Genomic DNA, 15,269 nt, shown 5'->3' on the forward strand with positions numbered 1-15,269 from the left:
GGTTTCTTAGCGTTCTTTAGTTTTATCTACTTTGGGTTTTCTTTAATAGAACGTATGGAGACTATTATTTTGAAAGGCGGAAGGTTGTGCTTGTTTTGAAGCACTTTGCTCTTTTCCTCCTAAATCGAAGTGTCACGGTGCCCATCGTTGCAAAGATGGAAACAAATCAGTTTGCCAACGTGAGTTTTGTTTTTCAATTAACAGTGATGTGATTAATGTGTTTTGCACATAACGCATTTGACATGGAGTGTTCGTCAGTAAACGTCAGCTGTAGCTTGCTATTGCTTTGGAGACATCTCACCAAGCTAACAGATCGGTCTTTGAACATCTTAGCTAACTATCATAAGTAGCTACCACGACGACAAGTTAGTAATCTGCAATTACTGCATAATCAGCTTCAAGTATTACCTTTTTTTGTGTTTTCTGATAAACATGTATGCTAGCTAGCATCTTTGCCTACTTAACGCTGACTACTTTGGTTAAGATTATAGTCTAGCGACAGCTGCTGGTTGGCTGTTCCCTTTTAGAAACAAACTGAAAACTTTTATCTGATACACTACGGTCTAGTCAAGCAAAAAGGATTAGGTACTAACTAAAAATGTGTCCATATTCTTTCAAACGTACAGCTCGAGTTTGCGGTCCAGATGACATGTGACGGCTGTGCTAACGCCGTTGAGAGTGCGCTTCAAAAAGAGCCGGGTGAGTTGTTAGCTTATCCCAGCTAACTGGGGTATTTATGAGAAACACAATTTGCTTAATGGTCAGCGTTGTTTTAGCCGACCACACCCCACTGCACAACGTTATCAAGTGTTAATAGCGAACAGTCAGAAATGTCTGAAAACAGAAATCGAGTGGGGTTGTTGTTGATGTTGATGTTGATATTGATGATGAGTGTATTAATCCTTGAGTTAATTTCCTGTTGTGTAGATAAATTAGCTAGGTTATATAGCTTGACAACTTTGTACTTTGCAATTTTTAGTTATAGCTAATATACACATACAAACTTAGAATAATAATAATTACCGTAGTCTTGTAAATTAGCTAACCTAAAGTGTCTCCAACAAAGCCATTAGCTGTACTGAAATGAAATATTCTGGGCTGTAATCCACCTGCATAATAAGTACCCATTGCATTATTAATGGGAGAACAGTGACTATTGTTCACATGCAGCAAGTGTGAACAAGTGTTGTTTTCACTGTTAAACTCTTTGTCTCAACCACTAACTTGGCTGGATATCTTGCTAGCTACTGCATGGATGTGCTCATTACATGTTACAGCAGAGGGCTGTAGTCAGTGAGGGGAAAAATGCCTCTTCTAGGCAGTCTGGCAAATATTTAGAATTTATGTCAGCCTGTGCACTTGTTTCTTCAGAATATTTTTTCTCTCCTTACTTAGCTATGTGTGATTGTGTGGGATGGAAATCCTGCCCAAAAGATATTTTGATTAAAGCTTTGCTTGGCTTTGCTATTTCTTCATTGAATGAATAATAAGTGTCAAAATAAAAATGCAGTGTTTACTTTTCCATAGCAATATGCTGCATATCTGACAACATGCAAATGAAAACAACAACAAAAACCAAACAGAATACCTAGAATACCTTTGAACAGAAGACCTAGTCATAGAAGCAGCCCATAATTTGTTTAGAGGTAAGGTTATCGGGTAATGCTGTGATTCATTCATAGGTGCCCTTTGTTCATTCAGAGTGGCTGGCTCTGTCTCTCAGCCCATGTAACCCTAAGGCATAATGTTGAAGTCAGTAGCTGAGCTTTTAATTGAAGCTACAGTGATATCTTAACATGGTGAGGGTGCTGTCGTACAGAAGGGCACCTGTGGCTGAATCACAGCCTTCCCATGTCACCTTAGGTCCAAACAAATGACTTTGCTTTAGGTTAATGTCTGGACCTGATAAGTGTGTGTCTGTGTGTTTTGTGTAATCACAGGTGTACGTTCATTCAAGATTGACCTGTCTCGTGAAGAGGTTTTGGTTGAGACGTCATTGAGCACTCATGAGATTCAAGGCCTGATTGAGAGTACAGGCAGGAAAGCAGTGCTGAAGGGACTGGGTGGACCAGAGCCAGGTTTGTGTCTCTGTCCTCAGGTGGTACGCTCATCACAGGTGTAGCCTCACAACTGTTGTGAAGTTCACAGGGTTTCAAGACAACACTTCAGAGAGGTCCTTAATCGACTTGTTTCTCTGGAAATCTTATGTACTTCACTGCAATTTTGACCCTCTCTCTCTCTCTCTCTCTCTCTCTCTCTCTCTCTCTCTATTATATATGTGTGTGTATTATTTTTATTTATATATATATATATATATATATATATATATATATATATATATATATATATATATATATAAAATAAATTTTTATTTTTAACAGAGACAGAGTTTAATGTTGTGTATTTGTTTGTCAGACTTGGGCGCAGCCGTGGCGATGCTGAGCGGGGCAGGCCGTGTGCAAGGCGTGGTCCGTTTCCTGCAGCTGTCTCAGGACTGCTGTTTGATAGATGGGGCAATCGATGGACTGGATCCTGGACTGCACGGCCTGCATGTGCACGAGTATGGTGACCTCACGCAGGACTGCACGAGGTGCCTTGACCTTTGACGTTACACCGCACAATATGCTACTTCTCATATTCTTATTTTAAATAAATGTTTGTCACTGAAGTCATCACTTGCAGTGATGAGGAACCCTGGGTGATATTTACCTGCCATTGTTTACTAACACATACAGAGCGCTTAGGAGCTTGACAGAAGGAATTCATGTGTCTCTTTTGTACCTGCTAAAGGACACTGAGAATGTGCCATTGCAATGGTGAGGAATGAAAGGATAAAAAATTTCACAGTTTAACTTCCAAATTCCAAATCTTGTGAATTTAAACGCATCCCTGTTTGGCCATCTGATCACTGAGAGATATTCAAAGCAAGCTGTGCTTGCTAACTTCCAGGCCTTGAGCGAGTAGATGAATTCCTATATTCTCATTCACTAGAAACTTTTAAGTGCTTTGCTGTGTAGATGTATCAATGAGAATAATTTTATTTGGAAAGGATCTGTAATTGCTTCATATTTCATAAGTTTCTCTTTTCCTTCTTCTGTGTCTCTGATTTTGTCTATCATGTTTTGTTTCTTTCTCTCTTCCAGCTGTGGGGAGCACTATAATCCTTTTGGAAAACAACATGGTGGTCCAGAGGATAAAGAGAGGGTAACATTATACTTATCTTTGACTCGGTGAAACTTCAGCATCCCTTTGCCAGTGTGAGAAATTGGACGAATTGCAGTCAGCTCATATTATGGTTTCAGTGAGGTACCTGTACAAACTCAAGCAAGCTTAAAGAACTACATAAATAAAGACATGCCGTTTATGACATTTATTTAAAAGTGGAATTTTATCAGGGAAATGGCTTCAAGTATGTTAAAGTCGAGTATACACAGCCAGCTGTAGAGATGTTCTGACAGCTCTATTTGTGTTTGGCTGTAGCACGTGGGGGACCTGGGGAACATTGTGGCAGCAGCAGATGGCAGAGCCACATTCAGACTGGAAGACTCCCAGCTCAAGGTCACCCTGTCATGCTTTATTTTTATATCATCAGATGAAAATGGGAACAGGCCTGTGTCTATTTAATGTGGATGCACAAAATCACTTGATGTACATTTGGTTCTGTTACCAACTTCTCTTAATCCCTCTTATTAAGAGTCACAGTCTTAATAATATTGTGTATACTGTGTTTATAGCAGTGTTACTCTTATGTTGTGGGCTTGATTCCCCCATGCTTAAACAGGATGCAGCCATGTCCTGCTTCTTTACCACCCTCTTCCTCTTTGGACAGGTGTGGGATGTGATTGGCCGATCGCTGGTGGTGGATTCAGGGGAGGATGACCTGGGAAAAGGAGACCACCCTCTCTCTTCAAAAACAGGAAACTCAGGGGAGAGGTGGTAGCCAGTTTGTAAATCATGACTGTAAATTAGACAGTATAGAGTACAGCATTTGGCAACGGTATGTCGGTTTAATGTTGGAGTGAATGGCAAGTGTTCATTCACATATATATATATATATATATATATATATATATATATATATATATATATATATATATATATATATATTTTTAATCTTAACTGACCAACTAAAATCTCAACTGACCACAATGTTCATTTGCATAGACAAATGAAAAATGTTATGGCAAGGGACTTTGCCTATCTAATGATTTCTCTCTCTCGCCCTCCCCATCCAGGCTAGCATGTGGAATCATTGCACGTTCAGCAGGGCTGTTCCAGAACCCCAAACAAATCTGTGCCTGTGATGGTGTCACTCTGTGGGAGGAGAGAGATCGGCCCCTAGCTGGAAAAGGCCGGCGGATCACAGACACACCACCCTCCAATCTATGACAGCATGAGCAAATTATTAATGATGGACAAAAAAAAAGTGCACTTAGAGAAGAAAAGGGGGGGAAAAACAATACATTGAATCTGAAGAGACAAAAAGAATATCCTGTTTGGTGGTAAAGGCCTTCCAAACGATAACTGAAATGTGCCTCGTATCTTCAGTATTGGCCTCATTAGTTACCACTCGCTAAAACCTTGGGATGATTCCAGTTCATCTCGTGCCTGGTGACTGAAGCAGCTCTAGGGAAGAGCTGTTTCTCAGCCTCTGCAGTATGAGCTCATGCCTGCACATAGAACAAAGCCTTGCTACTGCTGTGGGTCTAACAGCCAGTGCTGTTATTTGAATATTAAAAAAAAGCTTCTATTTTTTTTTTCAAGGTTCTTTTTGTTTCATTCACCATATGAAAGCTGTTATTGTCCTCAGTGTTCTGCCCTGATGGTAATGGTTGGTTTTACAGACAGGTTCCATAGTCCAGTACTGGAATTAACATGAGCCCCTTGTATCTGAGAAATGCTCTCAAAACACAGCAGACTGATTTTCCATTACAGACGCAGTCTAAATAACGTTAGCTGGAATTAAGGTTGCCCGATGAATTATTAATTTATTGTTGCGGTATTGGCACTGCAGAAGACCACAACATGTAAAATATCCCTCTGCATTCTTGTGTGCTGTGAGCATGAAGATCAGTCCCATATGTTCTTGATATTTGATCATCTTGCGTGTGATTTTAATATATTGCAAGGAATCGAAGTACGACATTCTTCACTCCACCAACCCCGTTTGCACCCTACAACTAAAAGCGGCCGGTCCCCTTTGTTCCTCGTCTGAACTTGTCGCATATTAACCAGCCCGCTTTGTCAAGGAAATGTTTTTTGAAATCGATTTGAAATCATAAAAGAAGTTCAATTAAGCTCAGAATAAGCGATGTTAGCCACACCACGTTCCTTCAATAAGCGAAATCGGTTTCTCGGATCATGTTCTAAATAAATTCGCTTGTATTTAATTAATTATTTTTGTACAATAAATAATCTAAAAAATACCATGCGTTGCCTGTTGTAGTTATTTTTGCGATTTTGAGGTATGCGCCATTTTCGCTTGAATAAACGTAATGAATCAGCGGTCTGTTCGTTCCCCGCTGGTGAAGAATGCCCCTCTCTCTGAAGAACGGAAGTGGACCGACCATTTTGAAACACTGCAGCGTTTAGGTAAGATGGAAGATTTTTTGTTCTTTTCTTTGTGCTTACGTTTCGGATATTTATGTTGCTTTTACATTAAGTGAGCGTCTAATTTCCGAATGTGAGGCGTTATTTTACGATCACGAATTCACTGTGAAGTGAAATAGACACGCGTGGATAGAGAAAGCAGTGGTTGGGCAGCGGGGATACTCAAAATCTTGTTCACAAACTGAGTCATCCAGCGGTAGTGCGACAAAGAGAAAACCAGACGTTTAACACCGTATTATAACGACATTTATGTGCTCTTTAATGTAATAGTCTTTCGTGGCCGTTGGGGGTGTTTTATACAGTATAAGTGTTACATTGTTACATTCAGATTGTTGCGGTGACTCGTTACCCGTTCGAGCTACGCCAGTACAAGCGTGCGTTGTTGACGCTTGTAGGCTAGAAAAGGAACAGTTCAGCCCCCTTTCCACACATTAATCTGTTGTAAAAACTAACCGAGACGTATAAACGATTATTTGTCCCCAAGGTGAGGTCAGCATAATTTCGTTTTGACGTATTTCTTTTTTAAAAACCAATTCCTCTCCCATTGAGGAAGTAGTCAGTTGTGTTTACTTGGTGCCTCCACGGCGTCGTCAGATCGCTCATCCTTATGGAGGTTCCGCTGTATGTCCGAGAAGTGCCCAGTTAAATGGCCCTTGCTAGATTAAAGAAAACTCGTTAGTTAAATGTCAGAACATCTGTTCTGGTCCCAGTCGGGTTAAAGGTAATGTAGTCATCTGTATGTATGTTAATTTTCTTAAAAAATCAAAACAAAAACCAGACGAACATGAGTTAGACGATACACCTGTAGACGGTGTCACCTGTATCTTAAGAGTTCACAGAAACTTCCTTTCTTTGCTTTTGTATTCAACTCTTAGCTGGAATCCGCACACCCTGTTTCTGGTAGTGCAGAAACACATCCACAGTCAACCGTGTGCTAGTAAACTGTAATTTAGTACTGATGGCATACCGTGGTTTCACCATTTTCTGACTGGGGCCTTGAGGCAGAATGGACTTTGTGCCTTTTTCAGACTTGGCTGATAAGATATGTCAATAATCTCCCTTTCTCTTTTTGCGCTTCTTATTTTCTTATTTTTCTATTCGTCTCTTCTTTCTTGTCAACCCCTCAAACACGGCTCCCCATTTTAATTGAGGCCTTCTTCCTGTTTCTCTAGCACGATGGACAAGGGCCACACGGTGAAGCTCTTTGTGGGTAACCTGGCCCTGGACACCACGCAGGAAGAACTGTCGGCTATCTTTGAGTCCTACGGCCAGGTGGTGAGCTGTAGCGTCCTCAGGCAGTTCGCATTTGTTCACCTGCAAGGAGAGGGCGCTGCAGAGCGCGCCATACGCGAGCTCAATGGACGAGAGTTCAAAGGTCGTAACCTGGTGGTCGAGGAGTCACGTGGACGCCCACTCCACTCCACCAAAGTATTTGTGGGTAATCTGAGTGGCATGTGTACCACAGAAGACCTAAAGGAGCTATTTCAGACCTTTGGAAAGGTCTTGGAGTGTGACAAAGTTAAAGGTAAGATTTTCAAAACAGGCTTCCATATTTGTCTTACCGCACATTAAACAACAGACACTAGGAGCAAGTTCCTCAGTTTTCAAATGCACTGATTCCTTTTGACCTATATACCACTGAGAAGTTTAACAATGTACTTGAAGATGAGTGCTAAGTGTTTAGCTATAGCCAATAGCCTAGGGCCCAATTCATTCTGTTCTCAAACAGATTTCTGTTGTTCTCATGCCAAAGTTGTACGTGCACACTCATTTACTTTCCTTTCATTTGGATGGTGTGGGTGTGTGCGCCCTCCAGTTTATCCTGGGTGCTTGTGGATCTCTTTGTGCTCCTGCTCTCGGGTTTCCTTCTCCTTGCTATCAGATTTTGTGCCCAAGAAGTCAACCAACTAGAATGGGTTGCAAGTTTTGACCAATGAAATTGTTACTGCCCATGTAGCCTACATTCTGATTGGATGGGGAAACCTAACCTCTGTAAAACCATGAATTTGCATATCGGGTTTCAGAATTAAAATTGAATGACCAAAAGTACATGAACCGTACATCCTATAGGCCACAATACTAAAGAGCATTGACTGATTGGACTGGCTTAGTTAAGAGGTCCACTTTTTAAGGCTGGCTACAGGGAATCTGTGAGACCTAAATGAATCATATTCTCATAATAAAATACTGCTCTTAACTTTAGAAAGGAAATGCAGTTCTTATTCAGCGGCTGTTGCTTGGCCACTGACTGTCCCCAGGAGGGCAGTAGGTTCCCCGCTGCCGTAGCCACAGAGACGGTTTCAGAGAGACTTGAAAATGGTTGCCTACCTTCGCTTCATGCTTGTATGTGTTCACATGGTCCACTTGAATTTTACTAGCTTAGACGCCATTTATCCACAGTGTACAAACTTTGAAATAGGAATACTCAACTGGTACACGTTTGAGGAATATAGTGAGTTTTCCCTCCTTATTACTGCATGAACCTATGTTTGCTGGTATTATATTCAGTCTTTGTTAATATTTCAAATTTCACTGGTTGTAAGATTTCTTATTTATCTTCTTGTTTCCTACAGGCTATGCATTTGTGCACATGGAGAACAAGGAGGATGCCCTGCAGGCTATTGAAGCGTTGCACGGCACCTCCTTCAAGGGACGGCCTCTCTCCGTGGAGCTGTCCAAGGTGCAGCCCAGCAAGCAGACTCCCACAGGGAAGATCCCGTGCGTGAGCTGTGGGAAGCAAGGTCACTATGCTGGGGAGTGTCCCGCGGGGAAGCCCGCGCTGGAGCAGTACCAGAGCCAGGCAGCCGTGCTCGCTGCTGCCGCTGCAGCAGCTGCGGGTCTTCCCTTGCAGGTACAGCAGAGCGTCCACAATTCGGTATACAACACCTCCACCTTAGATCCCACCTACGCGGCGCTGACCGGACTGACCGCCGCTGGAGCGCGGGCGGAGGGCGGTACGCCGGTGGCACCCGCCGTCTACGGAGCGCTCGCCAGCCAAGTTTATGGGACAGTCCCCAACCAGCTGTACGGAAGCACAGTGGCCAGTCAGGCACTCAACACGGGCGCGACGGCGGCAGCCGCACAGGTGTATGGCTCTGTTAACCCCGCCCTCTATGGCCAGGTGACCAATGGCGCCGTTGCGGCTGCTGCAGCTGCTGCCTACGGGCCACAGGTCTACGCTCCTGCTGTGGCGAACCCTGTGTTCTTAGCCGCAGCGCCCGGCATGGAGGTCCCCGCGGCAGCCGCCGCCGCTGCGGTTAACCCCGGCTATACGGTGGCCCCGGCCATCTACTCAGCCAGCCCGGCCTACAGCGGCCTGGGTGCGGCAGACCCCACAGCCATCTTCGAAGCGGCCAGGGCGCACTACTTTGCGCAAGGGCAGCAAGTGCTGGCGGAGCAGCAGCAGAGCAGTGGGAAGTCTGGAGAGAGGGACCGCAGCCCACTCAGGAGGTCGGCGCCGCTGCTCCCTGACCCCGTGATGAAGCCCTTCATGTACCAGAGAGCCAAGCGCAGGGCGCTGCTGCCCACACCTGCAGGCCGGGAAGAGGCTGCCGCCCAGGACGATGATCCCGTCGCCAGGTGGGTCCTCTAGGACGTACCCGCGGGAAAGAGTGATTTCTGGTCAGTTCACATAACTGTTTACTGTCACGTAAAAAATAATAATAAAAAAAAAAAATCTTCACATAAGAATCTTTCCGGTTGTTAATCATCTTACAAATATTGTGTGTTGGATTGTTTGGTGGTGATTTTATGTGTGTTTGCGCGTGTGTCTCTCGTTCAGGTACTATGCAGAGTACTACCAGCAGTACCAGCAGCTTGCCCAGTACCCCCAGTATCCAGCAGTCCCCTACCCGGCCCCTAACCCTCTCAGTGCGGTGCCCGCCCTCCCCGCAATCCCTGCTGTTCCTGCCCCCCCAGTGGCCACACTCGATGCCCTCAGGCCAGTGCTGCCCGCCGCCCCCGTGCCTGCCGCTGCCGCTATCGCCGTGGCAACGCCCCGCGTGTATGAGCCTCCGCCGATTCCGCCGTCACGCAAGGAGCCCCTCCTCCGCCGCTCCGACCTCGCCCTTCACCCCACTGAAACGCCCTTCCGATAGTGTGCCTCCCCCTGCTCTTGCCCCCGCCCTTCGCACCGTGTCTGTGTGTGTGTCTGTGTGTGTGTCTGTGTGTGTGTCTGTGTGTGCTTGCTGAGTCTGTCTTGATTATGGGTGAGATGGAGGCGTGTGTGTGTGTGTGCATGTGTGTCTTGGTTCTAAGAAGGTGGGCGTTGTCTCTTTTACTTTTATTTTTTAAGGACTGGAATATCTGACCTTGGTTCTGACCACACACCCAGCGTAGCGGGCCAGGGCAGTGAAAGGGAAACTGCACGCTTGCGTTCAACCACAACTAACAACTTAACGTATAGTCTCTGTGTTTCAACTCTCTCAGACCTTAAACCCTGTAGACAGGTTTGAGGTGTAGGCTAGCCATTAGCCATGTATTCTTTTTTTTTATTGCTTTTTATATATGATGTTAGTAGCCTCTGAATGATATTCTACTTGAGATTTTTAAGATTTGCTAGTTATGAGTTAGTTATGTGAACTAATAACCAGTTTACGTATATATGTGTGTCTGTGTCTGTGTGTTATGTCGTGTGTGTGTGTGTGTGTGTGTGTGTGTGTGTGTGTGTGTCAGTGTGTGTGTGTGTCATAAAAAAAAAAAAAAACGAGCAGATTAAACAAGCATATTGGTTAGACATTGATAACACTTTGATAAGCTGAATGTATGTTTACCCCAAGGTGTGTGAAGTGTAGGACCAGGGTTGGACACTGTTTTTACGTGTGTGTGTTTGTCTCTTGTCATTGGGACTTTGGCCACATATAAGCATATAATTTAAGATCCTTTGGTTGCAGTGATGGGCACACACACACATACATAGACACACACATTTAGGGAAACCGCCTTGATGTTTTACCACTATACATGCACCTCTGTCCTTGCCCTTATATCCCAAGAGTAAAGTTAAACAGTTACAGTCTTTATCATCCCTCCCCATTTCACGTCACCTATTCTGAAAGCTGAAAGACACTGTGAATTTTCTCCCTCCTAGTTTTATTTACTTTAACATAGCTACTGCTATCACCATGGTGATAAATGGGAATTAATCAATTGGAGCACGGTATAGCAATTTGCCATTAACTGGGATTGGGTGGCTTAGCCTGTCTGTTTTGTCTTGTGGGGCAGACCTTGACTTGTTGACTTTACTGCCATTTTGCGTAGTAGAAGATTTTTGGAAGTGTCTTATTGATCCCTGATGTTTTTATAAATATAGTAAAAGGGACTTTCATCAGTTTTCTAAACACTCTCCATAAACTTTGTTTACGTCCACGAATAAGGAAAAGGTAGCGTTCCGTCTTGTAGCTTTTTACAGAATGATTGTATATAGCCAAATTCTTTTTTTAAAAAGCAGACAAAATTGTGTCTCTAGTGGCTTATGATTTTAATGCCTTAGAAGAGAAATGTATAGAGGTTTGCTATTTTTTGATTGTAGTCTTAAAATGTGAAACTGGATAGAAAACAATGCACAATCAAAGTGCTGTATGCTCTGTGGTGCTGTGGTGTGGGATTAAACAAATTGGGAGATGGCTATCAGTTTCTTTCAGTCTTCTTTCTCATGCGCTGCTCCGACTATCTAGATAGCCTGCGCATCTCTCTCTCTCTCTCTCTCTCTCTCCTCTCTCTCTCTCCTCTCTCTCTGTGTGTGCACCTGAATTTAATTGTGACATCATCTGCTTCTCATCACTGGTTCAACACTTGTACATGTACCTACACAATGAAGAACCCAGTGTTTTTAAAGGAACTGTTTTTCCAAATAAAACTAAATGTCTTCATTTGTGTAATTTGTATCCCAGTGACACCATTTTGCTTTAAATGTTTTCATGGGGAAATAAAAATTAAAATAAAGGTTTATGCATGATCTTTTCGGAAAAACGTAATCAGAAAAAATCGTTTCTTTGCTCCTTCTGAAAGCATAAGGGGAACAAGAATTTAAAAAAAAAATTTTCTTTTCTTTTTTTTTTTTAAAGATTTTTGATTTTGTTCATGTTTCATGTTTGTTTTTCTTCTGTGAAACGACCAGACTCAAATGATTGGGAGCCTTGAGAGGAAGTGAAAGGACTAGAGCCCGCCCCCTCCCTCTCTGTTTCTGTGGACGGGGTAAGTTGGAGGTGACCCTCCCTCAGTCCCCCTTAGCTTTACAAACGTCGCTCCACCAACGTCAAAGGAGCTGTACTGTACAGCGCTGCAAACCACTGACTAAATAACCACCCAACGCCTCCACTCTAGAACTCGAGTTTATTGGGAGATGCTTGCTTTTCTTTTTTTCCCCTTTATTTTTATTGAACAAAAGTGCTGGTTTTGGGACGTGATAAAGCATTGTGTGTATCAGAAAGCGCCCTTTTCTGTAACGTGCATTGTCTCTCAGGGTTTTGATGCCTGACGGTCCATCAGTCTTAACTGTAGAATTCTGCTGAACCGTTCACTTGACGCGTTGGTTTCTTTGACAGCTCTCTTTGATTGTGCATGCTCTATTTTACTTTTCTGTTTCAAAGCCCAAAAGCAAAACTTTCTGACTCCGCTGTCCCGACTGAACTAGGTCCCCCAAAGGAACTGTGGACACCATGCGTGTTGGTGGGGGGAGGACAGTTAGCATCGCGCAATGCACAGGAAGTTCTCTCTCTCTCTCTCCATCCAGGTAAACGCACTGTGCCCCGCCCCCTTCCTGTCGTCCAACCCCGATAGCGCCTGCGCCTTTACCGAACACCTGCTCTTCTCTCCTCCCACCACCCCACCTCCCCTCTAGTCTCCGCTCCACCGTCAACACTGCCACAGCCGGTGGGGCTCGTCCGTGCACCCCGTGTTGCACCAGAGTGTGTTGCTGCCGAAAACAAACAAACAAAAAAACATTTGCTGTGCGGGCAGCTTGAGTGACAGCAGGGGCTGTTGGTTTGACGCTGCTGCTTCAGTCGGGCTGATGTTATCGCGCCGCTGTGAGCGAAGGATGTGTGTGGTCGCACCGTGATGACCGAGTGAATGTGTGATCACGGACATGTTAGGAGAGTGAGTGGGGTGAACACTGGCCAGTGGGATCTGGACAGCTACGAGTGTTTAGGGAGTGTTTGGACGGCGGTGTTGCTATGGTGAAGAGTGCTTGGGTGTCAGTCTGTCCAGTGTGTAGAGGCTTGGCAGATGTGGACTTCGCGCAGGAGCCCCATTTTAGTAGATCGCCGATCTCGCTTTTTGCCCCCCCCCCCCCCTCCCCGATCCTCTCCCCTCCCCCCCCCCTTCCCCCCGTCCTGGAGTTTGTTCGCCGTACACGCACAGCTTGCCGCCGCCCTCGTCGCCTCCCCAAAACCGGCTCTCTCGAGTCTGTTCGGTGTTACGCACTTGCTGCCTAACTGCCTGAACACCCCCCACCCCACCCAACCCAAAAAAGGCTGTAAGGCACTTCACTCAAGCTTCTAGGGCTCTTATTTTGAATTTGTGATCGTGCGCTAACAGATTAAGGCCACCCTTCACCCCCAGAGGGCGTGTTGGTGCCAGAGTTTGTTAAAGAAGTATTAAACGCATCGTATTTCCTCATCCCTAAGATTTAAGGTTTCTTTCTTTGGTTAGAGTTGAAACTATAAACATGCCTGCACCCCCCTTCAGTCTTCTGCAGGTGTCATGCGCACTCTTCAAGTGATATCTACCTGAAGTATACACCAGAAGTTCGGTTTATACAGTAAGCACATCATATATGAATGTGACCTTCAGTAAATTTGAATGCAACATCTGGTGAATACTGACTTGAAGATCAGTGAGTTTGCCTGACGCTTGCACAGATGCCGTCTGCGTGAACATGGCTCTGCAGGATGAGGGTGTGCCTACCCTTTATGTAATTAATCTAAATGACATAATACTTGAAAGCACCTTAGGAGTGTTCCATTGAACCTTAGTCAGTTTTTGCAATGGGGATGTTTTATTTGAGGTTTCAGCTGAGACAGAGCTTATCCATACAACAGATCATATTTAACAAGCATCTTAAACTAAGGAGTACTTATCTCCTGCACAGGTCCTGGTACTGTCTGCGTGTTTTTGTATTAATTGGAATTTAAAGGCACAAAGTGGCCTGTGGTCAGCATTCTTACTCTGAGAAGCAAGTTTAGCAGTGGCCAGTGTGAAGTGGTCTGTAAAAACCTCAAAGCCTCCCAGAGAAATGTGCTTTAAAATGAGACCTCCAGAATCCTGAGCCACCTGCAAATTCAGTTCCATCTCAGGGCTCCTATAAGACTTTTCCTTAGCTGGAGAGATTGACTGTAAGTGAGCTCACGAGAAAGTGATGTCTTTGCTTTGGCAAGTCTTGTCATATTAAGTGTATGTGTGTTTGTGTATGGGTTGCAGAGGAATCTCTCACTGCAGTGCCAAAACATGCAAAGACACTGTTGCTTCCTCACACACGCACACATGCACGTTCCTTGTGATATCATGTATAACTTTGAAACGGCTGCTTATGGACTGCAGGGAGAAGGTATCTGTTCGCTAGACCTAAATTACCTGGCCCCTTTCAAAAGGCAGGTACAATGAGAAAAGAATAAAGATGAAAGGTGAATATTCTCTGGTATATCTATGACATTCTGGATATCCACGTAACCAAGGCTGAAAGAAAATACGGGCAGGTCAGACTCCCGCACAGTTTGTTGAGTGTGGTAGAGCACCCAACTGTGCTGGACTCAGGCCAGGACCAGAGTTGGCCACCCCTGCTTTATTGCGTTGGCACTTATATCCTTTGTCCTGTGACAGCAATATTAACCTTTCCTAGATCTGTGTATACAAAATCTCCTTTCCCAGTTTGGTGTCCTTTAACAAAATCACCCCTCCTCTTTTTGGTATGGTGTTGGGCCTAGTGTGCCTAGTATTATAGTAAGGTGACGAATGTAGTAACATTTTCTGTAGTCATTGCACTGAGAGATCCCTTATTGCCGTTTTCTAATCTAGTTGTCGATTTTTGTTTAATTTCTTACAGTTGTTTTCTCCCAACTAATCTTCCGATTCAAGTACAATTTAAGATGGGGGGGGAAAAAGTAAATTATTTGATGCGTAATGAATGAGACGGTTCTTACTGCAGGCCGTACGATGTGAATTGCTCAATTATACCATGATGGAGGGGGTAAATGCATGCTTTGTAATAATGTTATTTGCAAAAACTTCGTGACTGGATAAATGTACTGTTTTACACCAGCGTTTGCATGCATACGGTTTGTCGTCGCATGCTAATCTTTAATAAATTTGTCCTGCAAGAGAGCTTGCGCACATCGTTTTCTTTTGTCTCGGGTTTAATTATAAAGAACCCCCCGTGGCCGCCATACACAAAGTAAACGTAAAAGGTTTATAGGGTCATTTTGTGTGACTTAATTTTGTTTCAATATTAAATGGTAATTTTATGGTCGGTTTCCCAGGCTACCATAGGTACTAGATTTACACTGATTCCCCACTGGCAATACAGTTTAATCCAAGACTAAACCTCCAAGGCTTAAGTATCAATTCAACAAGCTCACACACAGAGAAAAAGTTACCCACGGCATTTTAAAGTTGAAAAACTCAAAAAACAAAACGACGGCAACACGACTTCTTGAACGAAT

The 15,269-nt window shown here is 44.1% G+C and overlaps 2 protein-coding genes across 8 annotated transcripts; both read left to right on the plus strand.

Annotated features, from left to right (window-relative positions):
* The first annotated feature begins 4 nt into the window (after positions 1-4).
* On the plus strand, positions 5-4,750 carry ccs (copper chaperone for superoxide dismutase). 2 transcript variants are annotated; one of them, XM_035536654.2, is made up of 8 exons: positions 5-179; positions 627-699; positions 1,941-2,078; positions 2,416-2,590; positions 3,144-3,204; positions 3,481-3,558; positions 3,830-3,933; positions 4,236-4,750. In XM_035536654.2, exons 1-8 carry the CDS (start codon positions 156-158, stop codon positions 4,387-4,389), a joined length of 807 nt encoding a protein of 268 aa, XP_035392547.1. In that variant the 5' UTR covers positions 5-155; the 3' UTR covers positions 4,390-4,750. The 2 variants fall into 2 exon arrangements, with proteins under 2 accessions (XP_035392547.1, XP_035392548.1); XM_035536655.2 differs by lacking the exon at positions 5-179 and adding an exon at positions 248-365.
* A 704-nt stretch (positions 4,751-5,454) lies between these two features.
* On the plus strand, positions 5,455-14,931 carry rbm14b (RNA binding motif protein 14b). 6 transcript variants are annotated; one of them, XR_014126781.1, is made up of 6 exons: positions 5,455-5,592; positions 6,783-7,135; positions 8,184-9,189; positions 9,392-11,805; positions 12,245-12,343; positions 12,452-14,931. XR_014126781.1 is itself a non-coding variant. In XM_027022471.3 (4 exons), the coding sequence occupies exons 2-4, from the start codon at positions 6,787-6,789 to the stop codon at positions 9,705-9,707; spliced, it is 1,671 nt and encodes a 556-aa protein (XP_026878272.2). In that variant the 5' UTR covers positions 5,455-5,592; positions 6,783-6,786; the 3' UTR covers positions 9,708-14,931. The 6 variants fall into 6 exon arrangements, 2 of the variants coding, with proteins under 2 accessions (XP_026878272.2, XP_035392545.1); XR_014126779.1 differs by having other exon boundaries at positions 9,392-12,343; XR_014126778.1 differs by having other exon boundaries at positions 12,245-14,931.
* Positions 14,932-15,269: the final 338 nt, after the last annotated feature.

Source organism: Electrophorus electricus, chromosome 13 (genome assembly GCF_041902795.1).
Source record: "Electrophorus electricus isolate QZ-2024a chromosome 13, ASM4190279v1, whole genome shotgun sequence".
Classification (NCBI taxonomy): Eukaryota; Metazoa; Chordata; class Actinopteri; order Gymnotiformes; family Gymnotidae; genus Electrophorus; species Electrophorus electricus.

Excerpts from the sequence above, each read along its gene's own strand:
- rbm14b (XM_027022471.3), top strand. The coding sequence starts at position 6,787 with ATGGACAAGGGCCACACGGTGAAGCTCTTTGTGGGTAACCTGGCCCTG. Across the intron at positions 7,136-8,183 it reads GGAGTGTGACAAAGTTAAAG|GCTATGCATTTGTGCACATG; the intron begins GTAAGATTTTCA and ends TGTTTCCTACAG. Across the intron at positions 9,190-9,391 it reads GACGATGATCCCGTCGCCAG|GTACTATGCAGAGTACTACC; the intron begins GTGGGTCCTCTA and ends TCTCTCGTTCAG.
- ccs (XM_035536654.2), top strand. The coding sequence starts at position 156 with ATGGAAACAAATCAGTTTGCCAAC. Across the intron at positions 2,079-2,415 it reads ACTGGGTGGACCAGAGCCAG|ACTTGGGCGCAGCCGTGGCG; the intron begins GTTTGTGTCTCT and ends TTTGTTTGTCAG. Across the intron at positions 3,934-4,235 it reads ACAGGAAACTCAGGGGAGAG|GCTAGCATGTGGAATCATTG; the intron begins GTGGTAGCCAGT and ends CTCCCCATCCAG.